At 40.2% G+C, this 22331-nt stretch overlaps 1 protein-coding gene across 1 annotated transcript in view; it reads left to right on the forward strand.

The window, feature by feature from the left end:
• The first annotated feature begins 371 nt into the window (after nt 1–371).
• The window catches only part of LCP2 (lymphocyte cytosolic protein 2), a 30439-nt gene continuing 8479 nt past the window's right edge, over nt 372–22331 (forward strand). The window contains exons 1-13 of the mRNA XM_080627245.1: nt 372–609; nt 3240–3302; nt 7071–7117; nt 15438–15503; nt 16749–16780; nt 17609–17646; nt 18942–19140; nt 19864–19964; nt 20522–20591; nt 20791–20874; nt 21645–21670; nt 21761–21780; nt 21888–21992. Coding sequence (XP_080483371.1) covers nt 532–609; nt 3240–3302; nt 7071–7117; nt 15438–15503; nt 16749–16780; nt 17609–17646; nt 18942–19140; nt 19864–19964; nt 20522–20591; nt 20791–20874; nt 21645–21670; nt 21761–21780; nt 21888–21992 — 929 coding nt within the window. The 5' untranslated portion in view covers nt 372–531. The remainder of the gene's footprint in view (nt 610–3239; nt 3303–7070; nt 7118–15437; nt 15504–16748; nt 16781–17608; nt 17647–18941; nt 19141–19863; nt 19965–20521; nt 20592–20790; nt 20875–21644; nt 21671–21760; nt 21781–21887; nt 21993–22331) is intronic.

The following is a 22331-nucleotide window of genomic DNA, read 5'->3' on the forward strand; positions in this document are numbered from 1 at the left end:
AAGATGATGTGACACTTCAGGCAAGTTGAAGAAGTTTCTCTCAAGTGAACGTTTTCTTCTTTGGAGGGGGGCTTGCCTGGGCTAGACTTGCACAACAACCAATGTCTATGCAGATAACATGCCAATATTTTCATACTCTCTGGAGTGTGTAAGTACATAAATGTATGCAACTACAAGCAAACAGAATCCATCGGAGCTTACTTATGTGCAGCATGCAAAACATTTTCAATGCTTTGCTGTGCTTCCTTGTTTACTTATTTATGTTCAGACAAAGGAAGTGGTAAGGCTGACGAGCTGACAGCTTTTCTGAGAAGAGACCATTTTGTGTCAGAGGAAGCAGTATCTCTCTCAGAGGTCCTAACAACGGAGTCCTACATTTAAAAAACCAACAGCTCTTAAACGGAAGAAGCTGAGCATCAGGCAAAGGATTCCTGAACGCGCTGGAGGTGGTCACACACAAGGAATATATGGCTGTTCCATCGATGGTACTGCTCGAGCCTTCTCTAACTGCCTAGAGGAGAAAACTTCACAATGGATTTAAGGAACATTCCGTACCGTTCAGACGTGGTTACCTGGAACCCGGACGATTTGGCAGACTACTTCAGGACAGTAAGTTCAGCTGTGCTTTGTCTTTGTGTGATGGAGGAGCAAACTGCCACAACATTGTGCTAAATTTACATACTTTTATAATGGGTGGAACTTGTTGCAAAACCAAAAGCAAAATCACTGACAAGAAGCTGAACTAAACTGGCGAGCAAATTCTATAAATGAATCTTGAAAGTGTGTTTTAAATTGGGCATAAGAAAAACTTGCGGCTTTTCAAGAAAATACACACTTTACTACACCAATTGTTGATATAACACATTAACAACTGCAGAAGGCATTGTGTGAAAAGTGCAAGTTTTTCAGCTCTTTAATGATTTTCAGAAGATGTTTTGTTTTTTCAAGTTGTTTAGCGTTCCCAAATCTGCCTCTGAATGTCTTTGCTAATCACATCCATGAGAACCCAGCAAGAGCTCCACAGTTGTAGATACACAGACTCCACATTTGTTAGCCTCAGTTGGAAAAACCTTTTACTTTTTGGTTTGACTTCCTGCTTCTAAAACTTCGTGGCCAAACCTCATGGTTCAAGGTTTTAGTAGCTGTCTCCTCTTTCTGGTTAGTTTTTCTGATGTTGCCTTGTGTGACCAGCTGGGAACTTCCGTTGGTTTTGGCATCTTTTTCACTTGTGACTATCTATAAATTTCATTTTAAAAGGCAGAGAAGTTTCCACACTAAAGAAGCACTCTGAAGGGCAATACAGGAATGCTGAAACCTTTCTGATTGCCCAGGAACATGTGACTGAACCAATTTTACTACAGTTTCATTTCTGTGTGTTCTCTGTAAATTCCTCATTCTTCAGTCTCAGAGACAGGGCCTGCTCTATGTCCCCTGCAGCTGAATATGCTCCTCCCAAAGTCCAAAACTCTCAGGCTGGAATTTAACATTCACATCAATGAGATTTGGGAAGATTTGGGAAGACTTTCAAGCACTGCCAGCATAGGTGCTTGATTTTCAAGTGAGCTGCCAGACCAGACTTAAAAAGCCTGTAAGAGTTTGGGCTTCATTTTAAAATCACATAAAGCTCGTTGTTTCAATGGCTCCTATAACTCTATGAGAGTTTTATTCGAGGAGTTGAGGAGTTTGATACTAGAATGCAAAACCAGCTAATAAAGACAAGCAGCTCAAACACAAAGCGTATGTTTGGAAAATACCAACTACCTGCAAACCTCTGATTTTAGGTTCTTCAGTTTCTGTCAAGTAAGAATTCTTCACACTTAAGAGTAGTAACATCTGGTGTGTTAACTTGAAGCCTCTGCTAATTTATACTATGCACTGTAAAATGTAAAATCAAAGCTGTTCATACTGGTAATACGTTAATAAAATAGTTATTTTTAATAGCTAAACAGTATTTTTCATCAATTACTTTATGAACGAGATTAGGTCTCAGTCCCACTGATGTGTTCTACCAAGTATGGCAGTTGCTCAATGTTGCACGCAGACTTGTGCTGGTAACAGCATGACAACACTCACTGACTGACTGAGACAGTATTTGCAGCTTTAAGTCCTCAGTCTGCACAAACGTCTTAGTCTGTGTCCTGAAGCGTTTAGCAGAGTTTGGACTGTTTCTGCATGTGCGTAACTGAAGTGTCCTAAAAATATTCTCTCAGCTGTTCAGGTGTTTTCACGACCTGCTCTCCTGTGAAACACCAAGTTATGAGGTTATTCCTTAAAATGAATAAATAAGATAAAACTAAGAAAGGACATAATGCTCCCTACAAAATGTTCTCTGCTTCAGGGGAATTATCGCAGCAGCACAGGATCGTGTGTCTGCTTAACTTTCCCTAACTAAAGTTTCAGGCAGGACTAGAGCCATTCTTCTGTCCTGAAGGGTCCAAAATGTCACTTTGCCCACTCTTTGGGTTCCTTCTGGTATGGACTTGATCAGCTTGGAACAGGAAAAAGGCATTCTAACCAGATCAAAAACACAGGTAGTGTTCTCACATGCTGTTTCTGATCAAACAAAAGAAAAAAACCCAGAACCCTGAAGACACCCACGGGAAATATTGAAGAGTCAGGTCCTGCTATATGTCGCTAGGGTTTGGGCTTGTTGGTTTGCTCTTTATTTAAGTCCTCCAAATTGCTGTTACATTTTTGCCTGGTAGGACCAGGAGCTTTATGTTATTATGTATGTGACCAGCTTCTAAACTGCCTGTCCTTGTCCTAAATACTACCATAAAACAGAATATTGTGGAAAAACTTTCCAAATACTAAGATAATTTCCAGGATTAACAAGCAACTTATCTATCCAGAAGAGAAAGCTTTTGGATCACAATGAATTCAACAACTGGGACCAGGACTTTAATGTTCCAAGCTACCAAGTATTTGCTGTGCTTCCTGTTTTCCACAACTGTCAATACCACAACTACCCATTTTCCAGATATTTCTTTGGGCCATGCAACTGTGAGGTGTTTTTTAAAAGAAAGGAATTACATGTTCCTAAATGGATGGAATTGTCAAGTCCACTGCAGAATCTTTCTCTTAAAAATCCATGTTTACAGAAAAAAATGAGCCATTTAGACAGGCTGTAGCATACAAAAGTGTGATTTGGAGCATCTACTGAAAGAAAATGATATGCCTAAATGTCTTCATCCATTCTTAAAATGAAGGTGCAATAATCATCTTCTTGTCATTGACAGTTAAAGTATAAGGACTGTGAGAAAGTCGTGAGGAAGCACAGCATAAATGGACAACGGTTTCTGGTAAGTGGATCTGTAAAAATTCCTTCCTGTAAAATTCCCACCAAGTGATTGTTTCAACTTCTTAGTTTGCATCAGCAGATGCAAAGTGCTGAGCTCCAGGTGGTTATTCAGGTATAAATACGAGAAGTAAGTGCCTTTGCTAAAATCAGCCAGTTGTCTTCCTTTACAGAATGCTGGCAGCCCAAGCATGTTGTTTAATATGCATCTATTTATGTACTTTTTAATCCGACAGGGAGCTTATAAAACCACAATCTTGTCTTGAGTTCATCTGTTTGTTTGTAGGAAGTGCTTGTTTTGAAATAGTAACTACAGAAAACTCACATTTATAGATTGTCCTCGCTTACTAAAGAAGATACAGACGTGGGCTGAATGACTGGCTTTCTAGTGTAATCACTATTTCATGCCTATATACTTTAAATTGGGTTTCTTCAAATTTTGTGATTAGAAACATACAAAATCAGTGAACTTAAAGAACAGCAAAACCAGTAATAGTTTAAAGATAAAAGTCCTAGTGGGTTTAAAGCAATGTTGCTCCAGGCTTTACCAACAACACGGCTTAACTTTAGAAAAGCTGACAACTTCCATTAACATAGCAAATGTTTTTGGGTCTTAAATATATGTCCATGAGGATGAGTAAGGGCTTTTATTACTACTTTATTAAAAAAAAAAAAGAAAATAATTTTATTTTATTTTATTTTATTTTATTTTATTTTATTTTGTTTCCAAATATGAACTACACTGTTTTCACCCAAAGTAGTCATTTTGATCATCTGCATAATTAATGAAGTGGGAAAAGCTATGTACACCTCTTCTAGAGCCTTGTATTTCGTCTACTCGTCCTAATGGATCAAGCTTTTTGACATTTCATTCACAGACAGCATCACATTTTCAAGCACCCTTCCCAGGAACAGGATATGACACCTCCCTCCTACTGGGTGGAGTCAGAATTATTCAGATGTGTGTCATTGTCACAGGATCTATCCTACCAACCCCTAAGAGCTTCTCCTTAGCTCAAGCACTAAGGAGCTGTGGATGGAGTGGGAGTTCTGGCTCTGGAAGCATTACGAAATTGCGGAGTTTGTGAGGTACAAAAAAGATGAGCAATAACTGAGTGATTCCTAAGGGATTTCTATCATTTTTTTGTTTCCAGAGTGTTTCTCTAAATACATAAAATCATAGAATAGACTGAGTTGGAAAAGACCTTTAAGATCATCAAGTCCACTCTTTATCCCAGGACTGCCAAGGCCACCACTAAATCATGTCTCAGGGTGCAGCATTTCTTCAGAAGCATCCTAGCAGATGCAAAGGATGCTTTTGTATTAAGTAAGCAGCTGCTCACCTCTGCTGAGACTTAAACTTTTAACCTCTTGACCTACTTGTCATATGTATGAAAATATCTATCTTGGCATGATATAAGAAGGTTCAGTTGTGAAACTGAACAAAAGGAGACTTTCAGTGGAACATTCTAGAGCACAACGCAATCTTGAGAAAATAATTACTTCCCTGTATGAATGGTTTTTCTCAGAATTACCTTTTTACATTTTGTAAGTTATTGGAAAGTGCTAAATCACAGTAATGTGGAAGGAACCGCTCGGACTGAGGGTTTGCAGGTTTTCTGTCTGCTATCAGATCTATCTGTAAACCTGACTGTAACAGTATTGCTATCTTATTCATCAGAACACCCTAGTTTCAAAGTCACATTTCTGTATCGACTACAAGGCTACCACAAGGGAAGTCCAGTTGAGCTGTGGTAGGAAGGAGACCACAGTGATTCCATGTAACTTATTCTAATAAAATTCTCTAATATTTGAAGTAGCGCCATGGCCCTTTTATGAGAGTTGAAGCTGATAACTTTTATCAGCTTTATTGCCAGAATAGAATTCTAGAGAGAGGCTTTAAAAGGTCTTTAGCAAAATTCTAAATTTAGAAAAAAGAGAGTACAATTTTTCTGTGTTTTACTCCCGTGAGTATTCCCAGAGGCAAAATAGTGCTGGAAACCAGACATGAGATTAGTTCTGTGCTGAAAATCATTGATAGCATTGTGTACCAATGCAGAATTAGAAACTTCGTAGTGTTGGCAGTAAGACAGAAAGAACCAGACTATCATCCGTGTGCCAAAGAGAGTGTGTGAAGCTTGTGAGTGACTAAACAAAACACTTTCTCCAAAGTTTTCACAACGTTCTAATCTGTCCTAAACTCAGCATTGAACATAATGGAAGAAGAAAGGGGCTGACCCTCTCTGCAGAAGCATAGCAAAGCTCTCAAGACTTAGCGCAGCTCAGCTTCAGGTCAGGAGTAACCTGTGATCTAATCACTGTATTATGGTTGAAGGGACAAGAAACACATACAGAGTTTCTAGAAAGACTTCTGTTAGGCTGCAAAGGCTGCTCTGAAGTCCAAGGAGTTTTCAAACCATATCTCCACTAGAACATGTGATTTTACATGTACTGTGAAGCTACAGATACGGTTCTTAGCATAAAACTCCAGCAAATGCTGTTCTATTTCAAAATCTACAGTTTCACCATGAAAATCTGCAATCGTGCACAACTTTGCCTGATTTCACTATGCAGACATAAAGGAATTCAATTTATCTAGCTTCTGAAGTCACATATATACCATATTTTTTACCTCCACTAAAAAGATGTGAAGTAAAATAGCCTAAAATCAGAATCTATGGTAGAAGTTTGCCTTCCCTACCAGGAACAGCCATTTCATTCAACAAAGGGCATTTCATTGCATATTGCCTTAAAACTGCAAGTGTTTAAAAGAGCATTTAACGTATTCTGTCCTTTCGTATTTTCTGTGAGAAGCATAATTCCACAGTTGCCAGGAAGAATGCCACTGCTGATGGCCTCAAGCAAACCATGTTCTGTTGGGCTCACACCATAATCAGTAGCACAGGATGTTACCAGGATGTAGCTCTCTAGCAACTGTTTGACACTGTCCAGCAAGACGAATTACAGTATCTCAAGGATATGTTTTCCTGCATGCTAGGTGATGGCAATGTACAATGAAACAACATCCAGAAAGCAAGAGCACAAAATGAGAGAAAAAAAAATGGAAGATTTAAAAATAGCGCTGGAATTCTTTGGGTCACTGTCTGTCCACCTGCTTTAGCTTCTGCATCTTGACAATCTCTAGGAGAAAGCTGTTGCAGAAGAGGGTTTGATTCCAGTTCTTTTGAGAAGCAACTTGCCTGTAAATCAATGTGACTCTACATCACCAGTAAAGAACTGCATTAGAACCCAAACCAGAAAAGCAAATTATTTGATTTTAACTTCGCACAGAATCCCATTAATCCTGGAAGAATGGCTCACCTGCTGGTAAACACACTCTCATCTGGGAAGTGCTGGTTTAAGATTTTACTTCTCCTTCCAGGTCATTATAACAAGCTCTCATTAAAACATTGCAGCCATAGTCTAGAAATACTTCTCTTTGAAGTTACATGTGATTATTCTGTTGAAGTCCTTTGTGTGTAATCAAATACCCACGGTGTTTGTTAACCTCCAGCTGGTTTTATACAGCTACATAATGTAAAGACCAACATCCAGCAAAACCAGAAAAAGAGAGAGAGGATTTTTGACAGCAATGGGTTTACTTCTCTTACAAGCTGTGGGATGGACAGGCTGTTATCTTACACTGCTTTTCTATGCACTTGTTATTCCTACCAGTTGAGATTTGATGCCTCATTTTGCATATGCAAACTTCTGTTGTGGCAGGGTGTTCCATGCACAGTTCTGTGACATGTACCATGTGCTTCCTTTTCAGAACATGACTGAAAATGACATTCAGAAATTTCCCAAACTCCGAGTGCCGTAAGTAAAGCCAAACACGAACTATTTTAGCTGGTCTGCAGTGAAAACTCATAGGAAATATGGGGCAAATGGTTTGCAAGTGATTAGATAGAGACCTGTTGATTGCAGTGTACCAAAAAAGAAAAGTTACTCCAAAATGAAAGGAGGGTTGTCATGATTGCTCAAGCACAATAATACAATACAGAAATATCATCTGGGGGCTGTTCAAAACAACTCATCCATAAATTCTTTGGCTGACAGCAGCTACACAAAGCTTAAACTTTTTTGTGTTACCCTTAAAGTATGATTTAACTGCTTGGTCTTTAACTGTTAACTTTAACTCAAAGGAATAAAGAAAGTCAGGTATGTAGAAAACGGGTGAGGAGTTCAAGTGATTTTCATCATGTGCTTTTCCTGTAGGTAGGCATTAAAGATAAACCAGCCTGGAACATTCGATTCAGTGTTCAATTGTTCAGCTTCCCTGAGCTCTTGTGGATAAGGCCTTGGAAAAGTTTCTAATTTATCTGAATAGCTTCTGGAATTCTAAAGAAGTTACTTACAAAGAACAATACCTCATTAAGTTAAGTTAAACTGAGTAACAGAGAAATCAGCTGCTTCTAATATCTTATGGTGAAAACCAAAGGATTTTATTTTGCTGTGAGTTCTCTGGTACATATTTAAGCTGGACATTAAGAGGTTCCTAACCATAGGACATGTGGAGCTCTTCATGGTCTTCTAAACAAAGTAAGGAGGACAAAAGGAACTCAAGTTATTCCAACATGGTTTGCTGATCATTTCGCAGTTCCAGACTCACTCCCTCTATGCATATCTCAATTTTGCTATGTCATATACAGTCTGCCTCACCTTCTCTGATGCATCAGGGCTTGTGTAAGAGGTTTTGGTGAGGCCAAGAGCACTGAAACATTCTGAAACACCTGTGTGGTCTGTCACAGTCACACGCTTCTGGGTAAGCTGGTGGCTAGATTTGAGGGCAGGAGGATACCTCTATTCAGATCAGATATGCAAGGACGTTATATGTTTCTTCAGATCATATCTGTACTTTCACACAATAGTGATTGGTGGTGTATGAGTGTTAGCCAGTGGACCCAGAAGTATCAAAGACCTTCCTACAAAGGAAGATGCCCCAATGGCTCAGCATTTGGCAAAAGTGCCTTGTGTTGTCCTTGTTTGAGCTTCTGATTTTGAGAACTTCTGATTTGCTTTCAAATTTCTGAGTCAAAGCAGTCAGTGGAAGGTCTAATAAACCCACACATACAACAGATATTAATGTCATAGGTGAATAGTCAAAATGAAATCTAACAGTATGGATTTACTCCTATCTCCTCATCTAATCTATTCATACCTCACAAATGGTTTGGAAATCTGATTTTCACAGTCGCTTACCTTGTATCACCCCAGCAGCAAGTGGACAGCCTTTTCTAGTCAGATCTGGGCTTCTCAACAAGAAAAGAACTTGAAATCAAGAGCTTTAAAAGAAGACTTAAACTTGTTGCACAACTTGAAGAACTGAATGATTAAGTAAATTACTCAGTCTGAATGAAAGTTCTGGAACTAATGCCCTTGTTCTCACCTTTCCCCACACTTACAAAAGAGAAAGAGTTCACTAGACTATTGTGAATGCACATGGGACAAGGATGATGTTATGTGCAGTCGCCAGTGTAATGCCACTGTTTCCACAGGAATTTAGGGCTTTAATGAGAAAGAGAATTGGTTGCCAAAACCAAACAAAAAACCCCAGCAGAATAAAATTCATCAATAAAAGAACTTGTCAATTTTTTCACATTAATTTCACCACTTCAGAATCTCCACACTCTCCTCAAAGTGCAAAGTGCTTGCTGCTGACTGCTACTACAACACAGTCATATCTTACTTTCATATCGTAATGCAAACCTTACCTAGTAGGAAGAGGTTTTTTACAAGCAGAAGTACACATTAGCATATGGTATAGTATCTAATGCTTAACAACAGTGCTAAATTCCGAGCATGTTCTGTAAAAGTGACTAATATAAATAGCAAGAGTCACACCTGCAGCCATTGGCAGGAATAAAATGTACATGTACAAGAGCCATTGCTCCCCGGTAACTGTAGCAGGGTTATGCTGACTTACACATACCGAGTGCACAAGCCAGCACTTACAACTGTACAGGCTTTGCAAACCACAGCCTCCATCCATCCACACCTCCTGAGCCTGGTATGTGGTTTGACTAAATGCATACTTTTGAGTAAAGCTACTGTGTAAGTGTTAAATATAAATGTGTCATTACTTGGGGATGATTCTGTGACATTTACAAGAACCTTTAAGTGTCTAGGCTGGAGCAGCTCTGCTCTGAAGCCAGGCTGAGAGAGCTGGGCTGATTCAGCCTGGAGAAGAGCAGGCTCCTTAAGGGGAGACCTGAGAGCAGCTCCAGTGCCTAAAGGGGCTCCAGGAAACCTGGATAGGGGCTTTGGACAAGGGCCCGTAGGGACAGGCCAAGGGGAATGGCTTTAACCTGCCCGAGGGGAGACTGAGATGAGCTCTTAGGCAGAAGCTCTTCCCTGTGAGGGTGCTGAGGCGCTGGCACAGGGTGCCCAGAGAAGCTGTGGCTGCCCCATCCCTGGCAGTGTTCAAGGCCAGGTTGGACACAGGGGCTTGGAGCAAGCTGCTCCAGTGGAAGGGGTCCCTGCCTGTGGTAGGGGTTGGAACTGGGTGAGCTTTAAGGTCCCTTCCAACTGTAATCAGTCTGGGATTCTAGGATTCTATGAAGTACCATAGGCCATTTCCTGAAACTAAGAGAAACCCTCTGCAATCTTCTGTTATTATTAACAGAATTGTTATTTTGAGAGCTGATCTCCATCAGCTGTGTTACAGGTGCACACCTCCATGAATTTCCTTGTGGCTTATTTTTAAATACAAAAAAAGGATTTAAACACTATTTTGAAAGTTAAAATGCCTCACAAAATCTTTAAAACTCTCCATTAAAAGGGCTGAAGACTATGGAAAGCTTTGTTAAAACATTTACATATGTAAGGGTACCATATAAAAGTGGCTGACATCTCCAAACAGTCCTGCAAGTATTATTCTGGCAACCCTTTTGCAGTCAAAAGAGTTAATGGACAAGAAGTCTGCCCAGGATGTACTCCACATGCACCAGCCATACCCAGATTTCTTGAAGGACCATAACACCACAGTCCATGTACCCAGCAGGGATGCCCATTCCCATCTAGGATCACCTCCTACTTTTCTTGTATGCCTGCAAGAGGTCTTGTACGCCTGGTGGTTTTTAGTGGCATAGTTAAGGAAATCTTTTCCACATGACTGTTGGGGCATTGCATCTTGTGGAGGTGAAAAATGAAGACTGAATTACTGTCATTCAGAATATTTACAGTGATGGTGCTGTCACTCTTTGGAACCCTGAGATCTCTTGCATTTATGTTGCTATTAAAGGAGTTTTAGAGAAAAGTTTATAAAATCAACTTTGCGTAATGCTGTATTTTGACTCCACATGGAAGCCTTGCTTTCATTCCCACTTACATGCACATGGAATCAAAGTGTAGCTGAGGCACCAGGTCCCAAAGTAAAAGGCAGTTTACAGCCCCATTCACCATCTTCACCCTTTCCTTTGGACAAGAGGGAGGTGAGAAAAGCCACGTGGTCTTTGCCAGTTCCGTGCTGTAGTTGAGCTGCTCTGGGTGGACCCAGGGAAGTGGGAGTGGAGAGAGATTCTGGGGCTGCTGTAAAGCAATAGGCATTTCTTCCGGCTAAATAGAAAATGCCACCAAATAGTATTTCTACTTGAATACATGCATTTCTATTTGAACGTGCAGAGTATTACCTCCAGGTCACTTGGTAAAAAATGAAGAATACTAAACATGTCTGAAGAATTTAAGCATAGTTGCCATTCCATGGAAAGATACATGACTTCCTGTTCCAGTGACCTGCATAGATCTGCTATGGCACTGAGAGCAAAGCTTTGAACACCTGATTACATGTGATGGAACCCAGTCTCCACGTTCCAGACCACAAAGGGGTTTCCTATTTCACTCAGTGGAAATCTGTGGCCCAGGAGACATTCAGCCATTATCCCATTGCCACAGACCTTTAAGGACCAGCAACATTTGGGACAAGTAATCTATTAGTAGGAACATCTTGTTCCTACATTTTGTCCTTTTTCCCACTGAGAAATTCAGGTAAATAATTGTGGTATGACCATCAGCTTTAGAGATGGGGTTGTCAGGAATGTAGCTGTCATCCTAAGTAAGAGAGAGCATCAGGGTTGACCTAGTCATTTCTTCAGTTATTAATAGCTCAGCTATCAGTTACAACCTGCTTTCTTGAAACATACACTATACTTAACATTTGGCATTTTGTAACAATATGAAAACCTCTTAAAAACCATAGTGTTATGGGTTTTGTTGAGCTCATTCCTATTACTCTTGTACTTGCTGTATCTTATGGAAGAAAAATTTAAGTTAATATTAATACCACTAGGTTAACACACACACCTGAAGGTTCACAAACAACACACTGCATCCTGAAAGAGTGGTGCACTGGTGAAAGAGGGAAGGGATATGGTACATATTACACAGCAGACATCGAATCCCTGTCTTAAGCACTAAACGAAACTCAGACCTAATCATGATGCAATTAACATTTTGATAATGAATCTAATGAAAGGAAAGGCTTAAGGGACACATGGAGTTTTGTTATTGCTCATTATCATTATTTCCAGTCACATAAGGTCACAAAGGTTTATACTTGTGCTTAACAAATGGGAGTCTTTCAAAATGTTTTAAAGAATATTCAACAGAATGCACCTCACTTGATGTGATCAGAATCAATAAGCAAGAAAAAGCCAAGGTCTCATTCAGAACAACGTTGGTGGTTGGCCAGTACCTGAACCATGATATAAACAGTTTAATCACTGACACTCTTATCATTTACTATCTTGAGAGAAAATGTTTCCAAGTCAAGGCATTACTGTGGGCTGTTGATCCCTTCAGCTCCTCAGCAGCAGAGCACTGGCAAATCTGAGACTGGAAATGTTCCACCTTGGTCAGGAAACCTGTGGAACATCCATAGCACTTTGCGAAAATTTTCAGTCATAAAGAGAGCATCATTGCACTAAAGCAGATAATTGCATCTGCCAGTTCAAACGTGGGAAGTGAGCTGAATTCTGAAGGGGATACATTCAACCCTGCAAACACAGCACAGCCTGAAAGTCGCTCTACTTTCAGGAGAGTCAAAGTGCAAATGTAAGAATTAAGCATGCTGTGGGGCCCCTGTCTTTCCAGAAGGTATGCCATGGGCAGAGGTACATGTGTGTGCACACATTCTCTCTCAGCTGGGAGGCTAAAGTTTGTTGAATGGTTTAGAACATAATGGGCATTCAGCCAGTTCTGAAGCTAATGTAGTAGCATTGCATCTGCCCAACAGACTCTTCTCAAAGGCCAAAACAAAGACTTCAGCACCAATTATGCTCTCGACAGTGTTCAGTCTGCAACCTCCAGGCCCTAGAGGACTTTGCCTTCCATCTTTCTCTCCCATCCTAAGTCCTTTATCCCCTTCCTGTAGAATGGATTCTATTCACAACAGTATCTGCACTCAGTGAGCAAAAGCCAAGTCAGAGTCCTGCTTTGGAGCTGGGTTTGGGTTTCACTTTTTCTGATTTTCATCTTCCTCCCAGCCTGAAGCCAAGCATGAGGTGGAGGAGGCAGAAGAGAAAGAGAAGTCTCAGTAACATTTTCTGCAAGTGCTGTTGCCTTATCGGCGCCTATCGCCCACTCCCCAGCTCAGAAAGCAGTGTGGTTTGGGCACTTCCTTCCTCACACTGCTGCAAACTCAGCTGCTCAGCACACCAACTTCTGTAATAACTTGCCTGCAAAGCATTACCCTTCTTAACTTTGCTTTCTTCTAACAACCTCTCTAAGCCATTGCTGTGAAGCATTTCTAATAAGCTTGAAGATTAGACACTGTTACTTTAAGCAAAAAACAATTAATTGTTTTGGCAGCAAAAATAGGATGAGCAACATTCTCCTTTTAGGTTTTCCTCAAAACCCAGTTGATGTAAATGGTCATAGCAGCCAGGCCAGGGTTAGTCCAGAAAGCTTCCTAACACTCATGCCTCACTCTTATCCACAGAAGTCTGAACACCAGAATGATTAGCTCTAAAGCCAGTGATCTTCATTTCATTTCTTTAGCTGAAAAAACCCCACAGTAGTACGAAAGATCCTTCCTCTACGTCTTCCACACCAGAGAACAAGCCACACACCAGTCCCGTAATCCACTTCTCCATGAAAGCACTGGTACACTCAGTGCACTGTTCACCCCAGAATGTTTCCTGGTGTTTCACATGGAATTTATTATTTACACGGCAACTTCCTTCTCACCTGCAGCAGGACAGTTCTTATGCAGAGTGCTGATCACATGGGAAAGAAGAACATACATTATATGCTCATATGAAGCATATGCTTGTAACTTGGCTTTTTTCTTGCTTTATACAATTTGCTTGGGTAACAGTGTCAGACTTAGTTGTAATCCCTCTTAAATGATTACAATTTGTGCATAAGCTTAATTCCAAAGGGGCAAGTGAAGCAATATTCACTTCAAATAGAAAAGTGCCAAGTACAGTCTGAAGAAAAATGTAAAATATTCTTCCTCTGCCTTTCTATTTTCATACCTGTATCCCTAAGTACAAATCCTCAACTTCACATTACTCTTCACCCTTTTCTGACAGTGTGACCATGCTGATCTGAAATCGCTTGTTCTTGCAGGCAGCCTTATCTCTCACCATAGAATTCTCCATAATGCAACAGAGCAACCCTATGCCTTGAATTTATTGTTTAATCTGAAGTACAGTAAGGCAAGTATTAGGGAAGTAGCAAGGGCAAGACAAGGGATGCTCAAAATAAGAGAAAGATTTTAGCATGGTTCAGGATGTTGCCTTTTTTTTTAATACTAGATTGCTTGAAAGCTTGTCCTCAAGTCGCAGCCCAGAAAAAGTTAGACATGAAAGCAAACACAAATGAGGTCACTTGGAAAACCCTAGGGGATTATTATTGTAGAGTAGCTGAAAAAAGACATGAAAGAAGAAGAAAAGCAAAATAGAGTGGTGAGTGCCTGGCCACAAACACAGATTCTACAATACTGAGATGAAGTGTGATTGACCCGAAATAAGATGTTTGGAAAAGAATTCTGCAGTAACAAACAACACAGTTAAGATTGTACAGAATTTAGAATCTGAGATAGACATGTTGAATTAATGATTTTTTTTTATATTACCTTTATTTCCACAATTACTGTCTCACACAGACCTAAATAATATAAGCTAGAAGTCAAATGGGATATTTTTCACGAGATGTATGCAACCAATTTCCTTTGGCTGTCACAGGACTTTCTCTGTGGGGCGTCACTCAGAAAGAAAGAGAGTAAGAAAGGAAGTATCAGCCCATGACTGATCATAAGCTCTCTTTGAAATAAAAACATTATTTGAAACAAAACAGGCATTGAGGCAAACTTCATTAATGGTAGAGCAGCAGCTCTCAGTACTCAGCTCAGGGATGCCTGTCCTGCAACCTCAGCACTGCTCTCGAGGAGTCAATGAGAAATCTCTCAGTACCAATGTCTGTGCTGGCTATGGATGGCTGTAGAATTGGAACCAGAAATAAACGTTCCTGACTGGAATTGAGCTCAGGATTGCATTTCCTTGGTTGATCCTCACCCTACTGCTTTTTACAATTCATGCATGAGTGACAACAAACACATCACCATGGAAAAATCTCTTTAGACATAAAGCTGTAGTCTTTTTACATTCCATGATATTTCTGCCCTACCCTGCAAATGTGTTATAACATGGAACTAAATCAACATTTTCACTTTCTTTACTGGAGAGACTCCAGATTAGGTGTACCTTGGTGGTGATATCTTGTAGAGGGAGGGATACAGAATAATAAAGCAGAGGGGACATGTAACCCTGCTTTTGCAACCATCAGCGTGGTCAAAGCTGTTTTCTGAAGCATTATCTGCTTTTCCATGCAAAATAACACAAATGCAGTTGCCATCATTCAAAGCAGCAGTGTTCTAGTGCGTGACATCTAGCACACCCTAAGCATCTAAGGCTTGCTGGGCTTAATGTTTGTTTTCAAACTTGATCCAACAACATGGAGGCTTGTCTCTGTAAAAAAAAGTCCAGTTTTCAATTGGGCATGCTGTAGTGCAACTTTGCAGCACAATGATCAATTCAATATTCTTAGTTAGTTTAGCAAACACTGAGGGGAAGCAGCTCAGAAAATGACAAGTTTCAAGGATATTTTTCTAACTGGTTTTTGTCTTTCTTTTAACTAGAATTGTAAGTAAATTAAGCCAAGAAATAAACAGGAATGAAGGGAGGCTTTCTTTCCTTCCAAAATGGTAAGTAAACCAATTCAGCTTCTCTTGTCAAAGCTTTCAGATCTATCTTTTCTGGCCTGTTCTCCATTTGATCAGTAATACCTGGGTCAGAGGGATAGCCTGAAATCATATAAAATCCAAGTCTGTTTAGTTAATGTTGTTTGTTAGGAATAGCAAAGACTGAGCCCACAAAGACCCCAGATACTTCTGCCATGCCCGGAACCAAATAACATACATTTCATACAGTTTTCTACCAGAGTTCAATCAATCTTTAGGAATGCTAAAAGCTTAGGCACACATTACTCCATAAATAAGTCATCATTAATGCATTTTGCACTCCTATACATCATTACATTTTTTAATACTTTATAACTTATTGGATATAATCTGAAGGGGGCCTATAAGGATGCTGGGGATGGACTCTTCATTAAGGACTGTAGTGACAGGACAAGGGGTAACGGGTTCAAACTTAAACAGAGGAAGTTTAGATTGGATATAAGGAAGAAATTCTTTGCTGAGAGGATGGTGAGGCACTGGAATGGGTTGCCCAGGGAGGTTGTGAATGCTCCATCCCTGGCGGTGTTCAAGGCCAGGTTGGACAGAGCCTTGGGTGACATGGTTTAGTGTGAGGTGTCCCTGCCCATGGCAGGGGGGTTGGAACTGGGTGATCTTAAGGTCCTTTCCAACCCTAAGTATTCTGTGATTCTATGATTCTATAATATTCTTGCAATAGGTAAAAGAGCAGAAACTTGCAAGAACATTGAATGAGAAAAGAACAATTTATGTTCATATGTAATGAACATCTAAGCCTACTCAACACATTTTTACATCAGCTGATAACATGAGTTTACACCTTTGCATTTACCAGAGTTCAAAAGTAGAATCGAAACCCATAAGAATACTTAGCAAGCCTACAAATATTTCTGAACTTGACTTTCAGCAGCTTGACTGGAATTAGGAAAGAAAGTTTCTGTTTTCAGCACTGAGGCACCTGGTAGATTTATTTTCTGAGTCCCCTTGTTTCTAAACACTTGACCTCAGTGACCTGAATTTGTTTCAAGACAGTTTAGCTTACATTAGGATCCTGTACCTGAAGTACAAAGCAGTGTGGTTTTGGCATTTTGGGCAGAGTTAAACTCATCCATGCAAAGTTCATTCTACTGCTAAAGCTAACTGTTACCTTTATTCACAACAGATTTCAGTATGCTTCAAACTTTTAAGAATGGCAAATGGAAGGACTTTAATTTTTTTGTATCTTTGTTGTAGGGCCCAAACACAAAAAAGTCCTGAAGCCCCAGGTGAGTGTGAGCTGGCAAAGAGCCTCTAACAACAAAAAGGGCTTAAAATATTAAGTTAATCCTTGCAGGGCACAGTTAATGAGGGGAAGAGGAGGGAGGAGACAAGGGTACAGAACCCAAAACAATAACCAGGCAAAGACGAGAGCATGAAGAAGTTGCAATAAGAATAAAGAGCAGTTACAGGAGAACCAGTAGCAAAAAAATACTTTAAAAATAGAAAAAATGGTGAAGAAAAGCAGGAGCAGAGCAATTTGCATGAGCATCCACTAACTGCCTTTCTTGAATCCAACATAAAGTATCACTGCTTACATATTTCTGTTCCAACACCTCTGCCCCCTGCCCCTACTCCTAACAGCACCCTCCATCAGACAGGGAAGCTTCTAGATGTCCTGAGTTTTCATTTCAATCACTTTCTTAAGCAGCCGTGAGCACTTAAAACTTGTACAAGTTGCCCTGTTCCCCCGGTCCTACTGAAGTAAAAAAAACCTCTTTGGGTATAAAAGCTAAAATAGTATTAAACAAAGAGATCGAAAGTCTCTGCTCATTCTGAAAGCATTCTGCCTCAAATAATATTTAAAACTGAAGTGCAGGACAAACTTGAAGTGACAGCATGTACACCAACTCATATAAGGATAGCTATAGTCTGAATCAGAATGCTATTTGAGGTACCTTTCATGGCTGCCTGCCTTTGAAAGACCTACCTTATTCCTGTGACATAATATCATGGTTCAGAACCAGTCTGGGATTTGTTGTGTCCTTTTTGTCAAGTTACATCTTGGTAGCTTAAAGCTGTGTGTGCTAAGCCTCACATTATGTTTCTTTACACAGGATATGCAGGTCAAGACGATGGTGGTTGGTCTTCATTTGTGAGTATCAGGATTAACAAAACCACAAAACCTACTGGTTGAATGGATTTCCTCTTGTATATGGTCTATCCTTTCTTACTTTGTCTACTTTGAGCAGCACAGATGGAGTGAGCAATGGCAAAGGGTGTTAGGATGAGGAGAAAGAGAAGGAGGAGCATGAATGACTGGAGTGGCTGCACACAGATCTCTCCATGGAGAAAAGGGTCTCCCCCAGTAACTTAATGCAGTGCTTCAGAAGGGCAGCCCAATACCACTGGCTCCAGTAGAAGCTCACAGCCTATGACCAGGTCTCCACAGAACCTTCGCTGAATTTTATATACTGATTCCAAGCTGTTTGAAGAGGAGGCTGGTAAAGGAAACATTGCTGTGTTACTCAATGGCAAATTCTTGGCATTTTATTCTTTAGAGCTCATTTGTTGAAGAATCTGATTTTCTGAAGCCAATTGGACTGCAAAAGTTCCTTTTGCCTTTCAGCACAGAAAATGCTTTGGTAAACATCATTATATGAAGCGCCCACAGCTCAGCCAGCTGAACAGATAAGCTGACTGATGCCAGTCTGGTTTTTTGCAGAAAATGGGGAGGGATTTTTAAAACCCACTTGCTAATAGGTTTGCAGGAGATTTGCTGCTATTTTAGGAGCACAAAAGGTAAAAGTAACGAACTACAGAGCCCCCCAGTGCAGAGTTAAGCTGGGAATTTCAGCCAAGATACCAGTGACAAACTGAGCATTCTTTTCCTTGCAGCCTTGGCAGATTGCACAGAAGTTGTGTGCAATGACCACTACCATATTTTCACTGTGATCTCACTAGGTCCTGCAAGTTGTATGAAGCTGGTTTGGTTCTGGTCAGCGGAGGGCACCAGGACCCATACCAAAGACCTCATTTTTTCTGAAGCATTTTTCAAAGTTGAGTTGCAGGCTGCAGAGTACATGTTATTAAGTAAGAATGGATACCAACAGGCACCAACTACTGGTACAGTGTGTTTTCAAGGTGCCTTGTCTGTTAACTAACACAAAGGCGCTGTGCATTTCAATAAGCAAGCACCTTATCTTGACCTTCCACTGCACTTACTGTTATAAAATGATACTCATTTCCTTTCTGAAGCTGGTGAGTGCTGTATGCATTAAGAAAATGCTGCCTCCTTTCCTTATTTTATTTCCACAGTGAATTTTTTCACTCTAACTGGTTGTAAAAACTTTATATCCTCCAAAGTAAAAACCACCGCAGTGAAAAGCCACAAGGAAACTGCAATGGAGTATCCTGCTACAGCAATAATTTTTTATGTACATTTGCCAGGATGAAGATGATGACTATGAAAGCCCTGATGATGACCAGGAACAGGAAGATGAGGCTGACTATGAATCACCAACAGAAGAACCTGAGGAAGCAGAACATGACAGTGATGGTTATGAGCCACCTCCATCCAATAATGATGAAGCACACCACAATGTCATATTTCCTGCCAAGTCACTTGCAAACAACACAGATTATATAGGTAATAACTAAAAATCAAGTGTTAGCAATAACTTGTAAATGATATTTCCACACATTATCAGCCATGTTTGAGATATGCGGCAATGGAATACAGAAAGTTTTTTCTTGAAGTCAGCAGTGTAGTTCATGAACAAGATTTAGTGACAGACTTACAGCATGCTGGTGGCTCTGTGACTTTTGAACCTAGATTTTCTACTTCAGACAAGCTCTGTTGGGTTAAAGATAAGTTTTGTTAGTTTCATGTGATGTGTGCATTCAGGCCTTTGGTCTGAACTTCTATGAAGCTAAACATACAGGCATACTGTATCAGGGTTAGCATGCAACCTTGAACAGAGCAAGCTGTCACAGCAGTGGCAAAAAGTGTCCCTTTCTCTGCCTGCAGTGTTTTCACGCCTGATTCTTCAGCAGTTTGCAGTTGTGGCTTCAAACCCACCATTGGGACTGGCTGGTGTTTCACACAGTCCCTGCACTGCAGGGGGCGAAAAGAAATAGTGTGGGCCAGCGAACTAGCACATGGAGCCACCTCAGAGGCAAAGGGATTCATGAGCCTGTAACTACCAGTACACTGTTGATCATAAAGCAACTGTCCATTACCTACTAAGACAATATCTTTATGATATATTAAGTACACAGGGTATTGCAAGGGCCTTTTTCATAAAGATCTAATGAGAATAAAAGAATCAAACTCTGTAGTTGTTTAGTTTGGGATTTTTGTTTCCTCTAGACAGACCTCCAACCACTCGATCATCGCAACAGCCTCCAGTACCACCCCAGCGACCCGGCCCATCCCCAGTGCCAGCCTCTTTTGGGGGAAGAAGTGCTTCTGTATGTTTCTTTCTTAATACTTCATCTATTTCATTTGTCAGTAGGAACCACAACATTGGAATGCATCTGTCTGGACAAATCTAGGTTTAGATGCCAACATCTTTTGCAGCTGTTGACAACACAGTGCTGTCTGACCCAGCAACAGTCAGTAACACAGACTTAATATGTATTTCCCAACTTCAAATTTACATCCCCTAACTTTAAAACTAGCACTAACTGCATTGAAGGGAGAAAAGGCACAACAGCATTGTTGAAGCTCCCATTTTTTTCCTTTGCTCTTTTCTTTACGCATGCCCTCCCCAAAGATAACATCCCTCTAGAGTATTCCTTGTGAGACAAAACAGATTAAGACGATTCTGCCTGTAACAAAGCCCTATGTATGAGGTCATTCTTCAGGAGTGCTAATGGCTCCCATCCTTCCTGCAATGGTCAGAGGCCTATTCCTTGTGCTATAGCAGAGACCAAGATTGGCAGATGTGATGTGGTGGGCTAATTTACTAAAACTGAAGCTGGTAGGTGAAGACACACTTTAACAATATGTAAAACATTTGTTTTAGCTGCCAGCTTTTCCTCCTCCACCAAGCAACAATGACTTGAGTAGAGACAGAAATATCAAGCCTTTGAAACGTAAGTACAGCTGGTTTTCTCCTTATAAAGCTTTCCCCACATGCTATATAGTGCTTCATTTTTGCTCCTCAGCCCCACTCTCTTCTACTATATGTAGCCTCAGTTGTTATTCTAAGAAGTAACACCAGCTCATGGCTATGCAAAATAAAGCCATACTGACCTATAGTAGAAAATTATCTTACACAACTGTTGCGTTTAGCCCCAGCTCCTTCTATAGACAGAAGCACAAAGCCCTCACTGGATCGCCTTGCTCCACCATTCGAAAGAGAAAGCCCTGGACCAGGTCAGTATTTGCCTGTGTTAATATCAACGGGGTTTTTAATTATTCAAAATTACCAGTTTGAATATCATGCATGCAAATGAACAAGGCTCAACCAAAGGTACCGTAATCCAATCACACTCAAGGTGATCTGTTTATGAATAAACAATATGAACAGTTCTTACAAAGCAAGAGAAATTGTATCTAGGAAGTAGCAAGCCTTGCTCAGGACTAGTTGAACAGAAAGACATTAGGAGATCCCTGTGCAGTAAAGGTTTGAGGCAATTAAGTGAATGAACAAGGAAACATTTAGTAGGTTAAAAGAGAAAATAACTTTTGCGTACAAAGCTAAGGAAACTGCACACATCACTCTATGCAATTTGGCACCCAGACTTCAAAGAATGCTAGGAACTGAAAAAAACCAGAAAAAAAAATGTATTTGTTTCAGACCTGAAAACCGCATTTTACAGAGAATCTAAACAGAATACTCTATGATTTTTATTTATTAAACACTTCCATTTGTTATAAAATGGCATAAAACTATCCAGCAATTCAAAGTTGAACCGTAGAAAATGCGACTGTAAACCATGCCACTCTGAAATGTGTAAGAAGAGATACTGCAGTTTTGTCATTTCTTGCAAAGCCAAAAAATCTGTCTGCCTTACACCTCAGGAGGCTGAATTCTTCAATTGGCAAAATTCACATTCAATGATGTTCAAACCCTTTTTGTTTCATAGAAATTTTAATGATCTTACCTTTCATTTTTTCTGAATGTAAGCTGTTACTATTTTCAGGGAGGAAGCCCAGCACTCCTGAAAAGGTAAAGTCTTTTTGTTTGGTGCTTATTGATATTTTTCACCTATTTTGATACACTTACACATTCTCTTAACTACTCCTTGTTGCTTTACAGCCTCTGGCTTTACAGCTAAGGTAAGAGTTTTTTCCTCTGGAGATGAGACTCTCGTTGCCACTATTACCCAATTATTCCTTAGTAAGCAGCTTTTTGCCTTTATTTCATCATCTTGCTCTTGCTTCAGATCCCTGGGGCAGCAGCTAGCAACGATGCCAAAACCTCCTGTCCCACCCAGTGACAGATATGAAAGAGGCAATCCATCTCCTCTAAGGAAGCCAACACCTGTAAAGTAAGTGTTCATTTAACTGAAATTTCATAAAGGATAAATTCAATTCAATAAAAATACAGATAAGCAATACAGGATAGTAGAATTTACTGTCTCTGCATAACAGCAATGTCTGTGGTTATCAGTTTTGCCCTATGAACATGCATGGGCTATGCTGTAAGTGACAGAAGAGTGTGAATGCAGAATATGATCTCCCCAGCCACATCAGAAACAGCCAAGTTGCACAAAGAAATGTGTGATCCCTGGTTTTTACTAAAACTGAAACAAAAAGGTGATCAAGAACTTGACCGAATCAAGTTCTTGCTCTGGGGAACATTTCATCATGAGTTCTCTGGCTACTGT

Source organism: Psittacula echo (genome assembly GCF_963264785.1).
Source record: "Psittacula echo genome assembly, chromosome: 11".
In the NCBI taxonomy this organism is placed as follows: Eukaryota; Metazoa; Chordata; class Aves; order Psittaciformes; family Psittacidae; genus Psittacula; species Psittacula echo.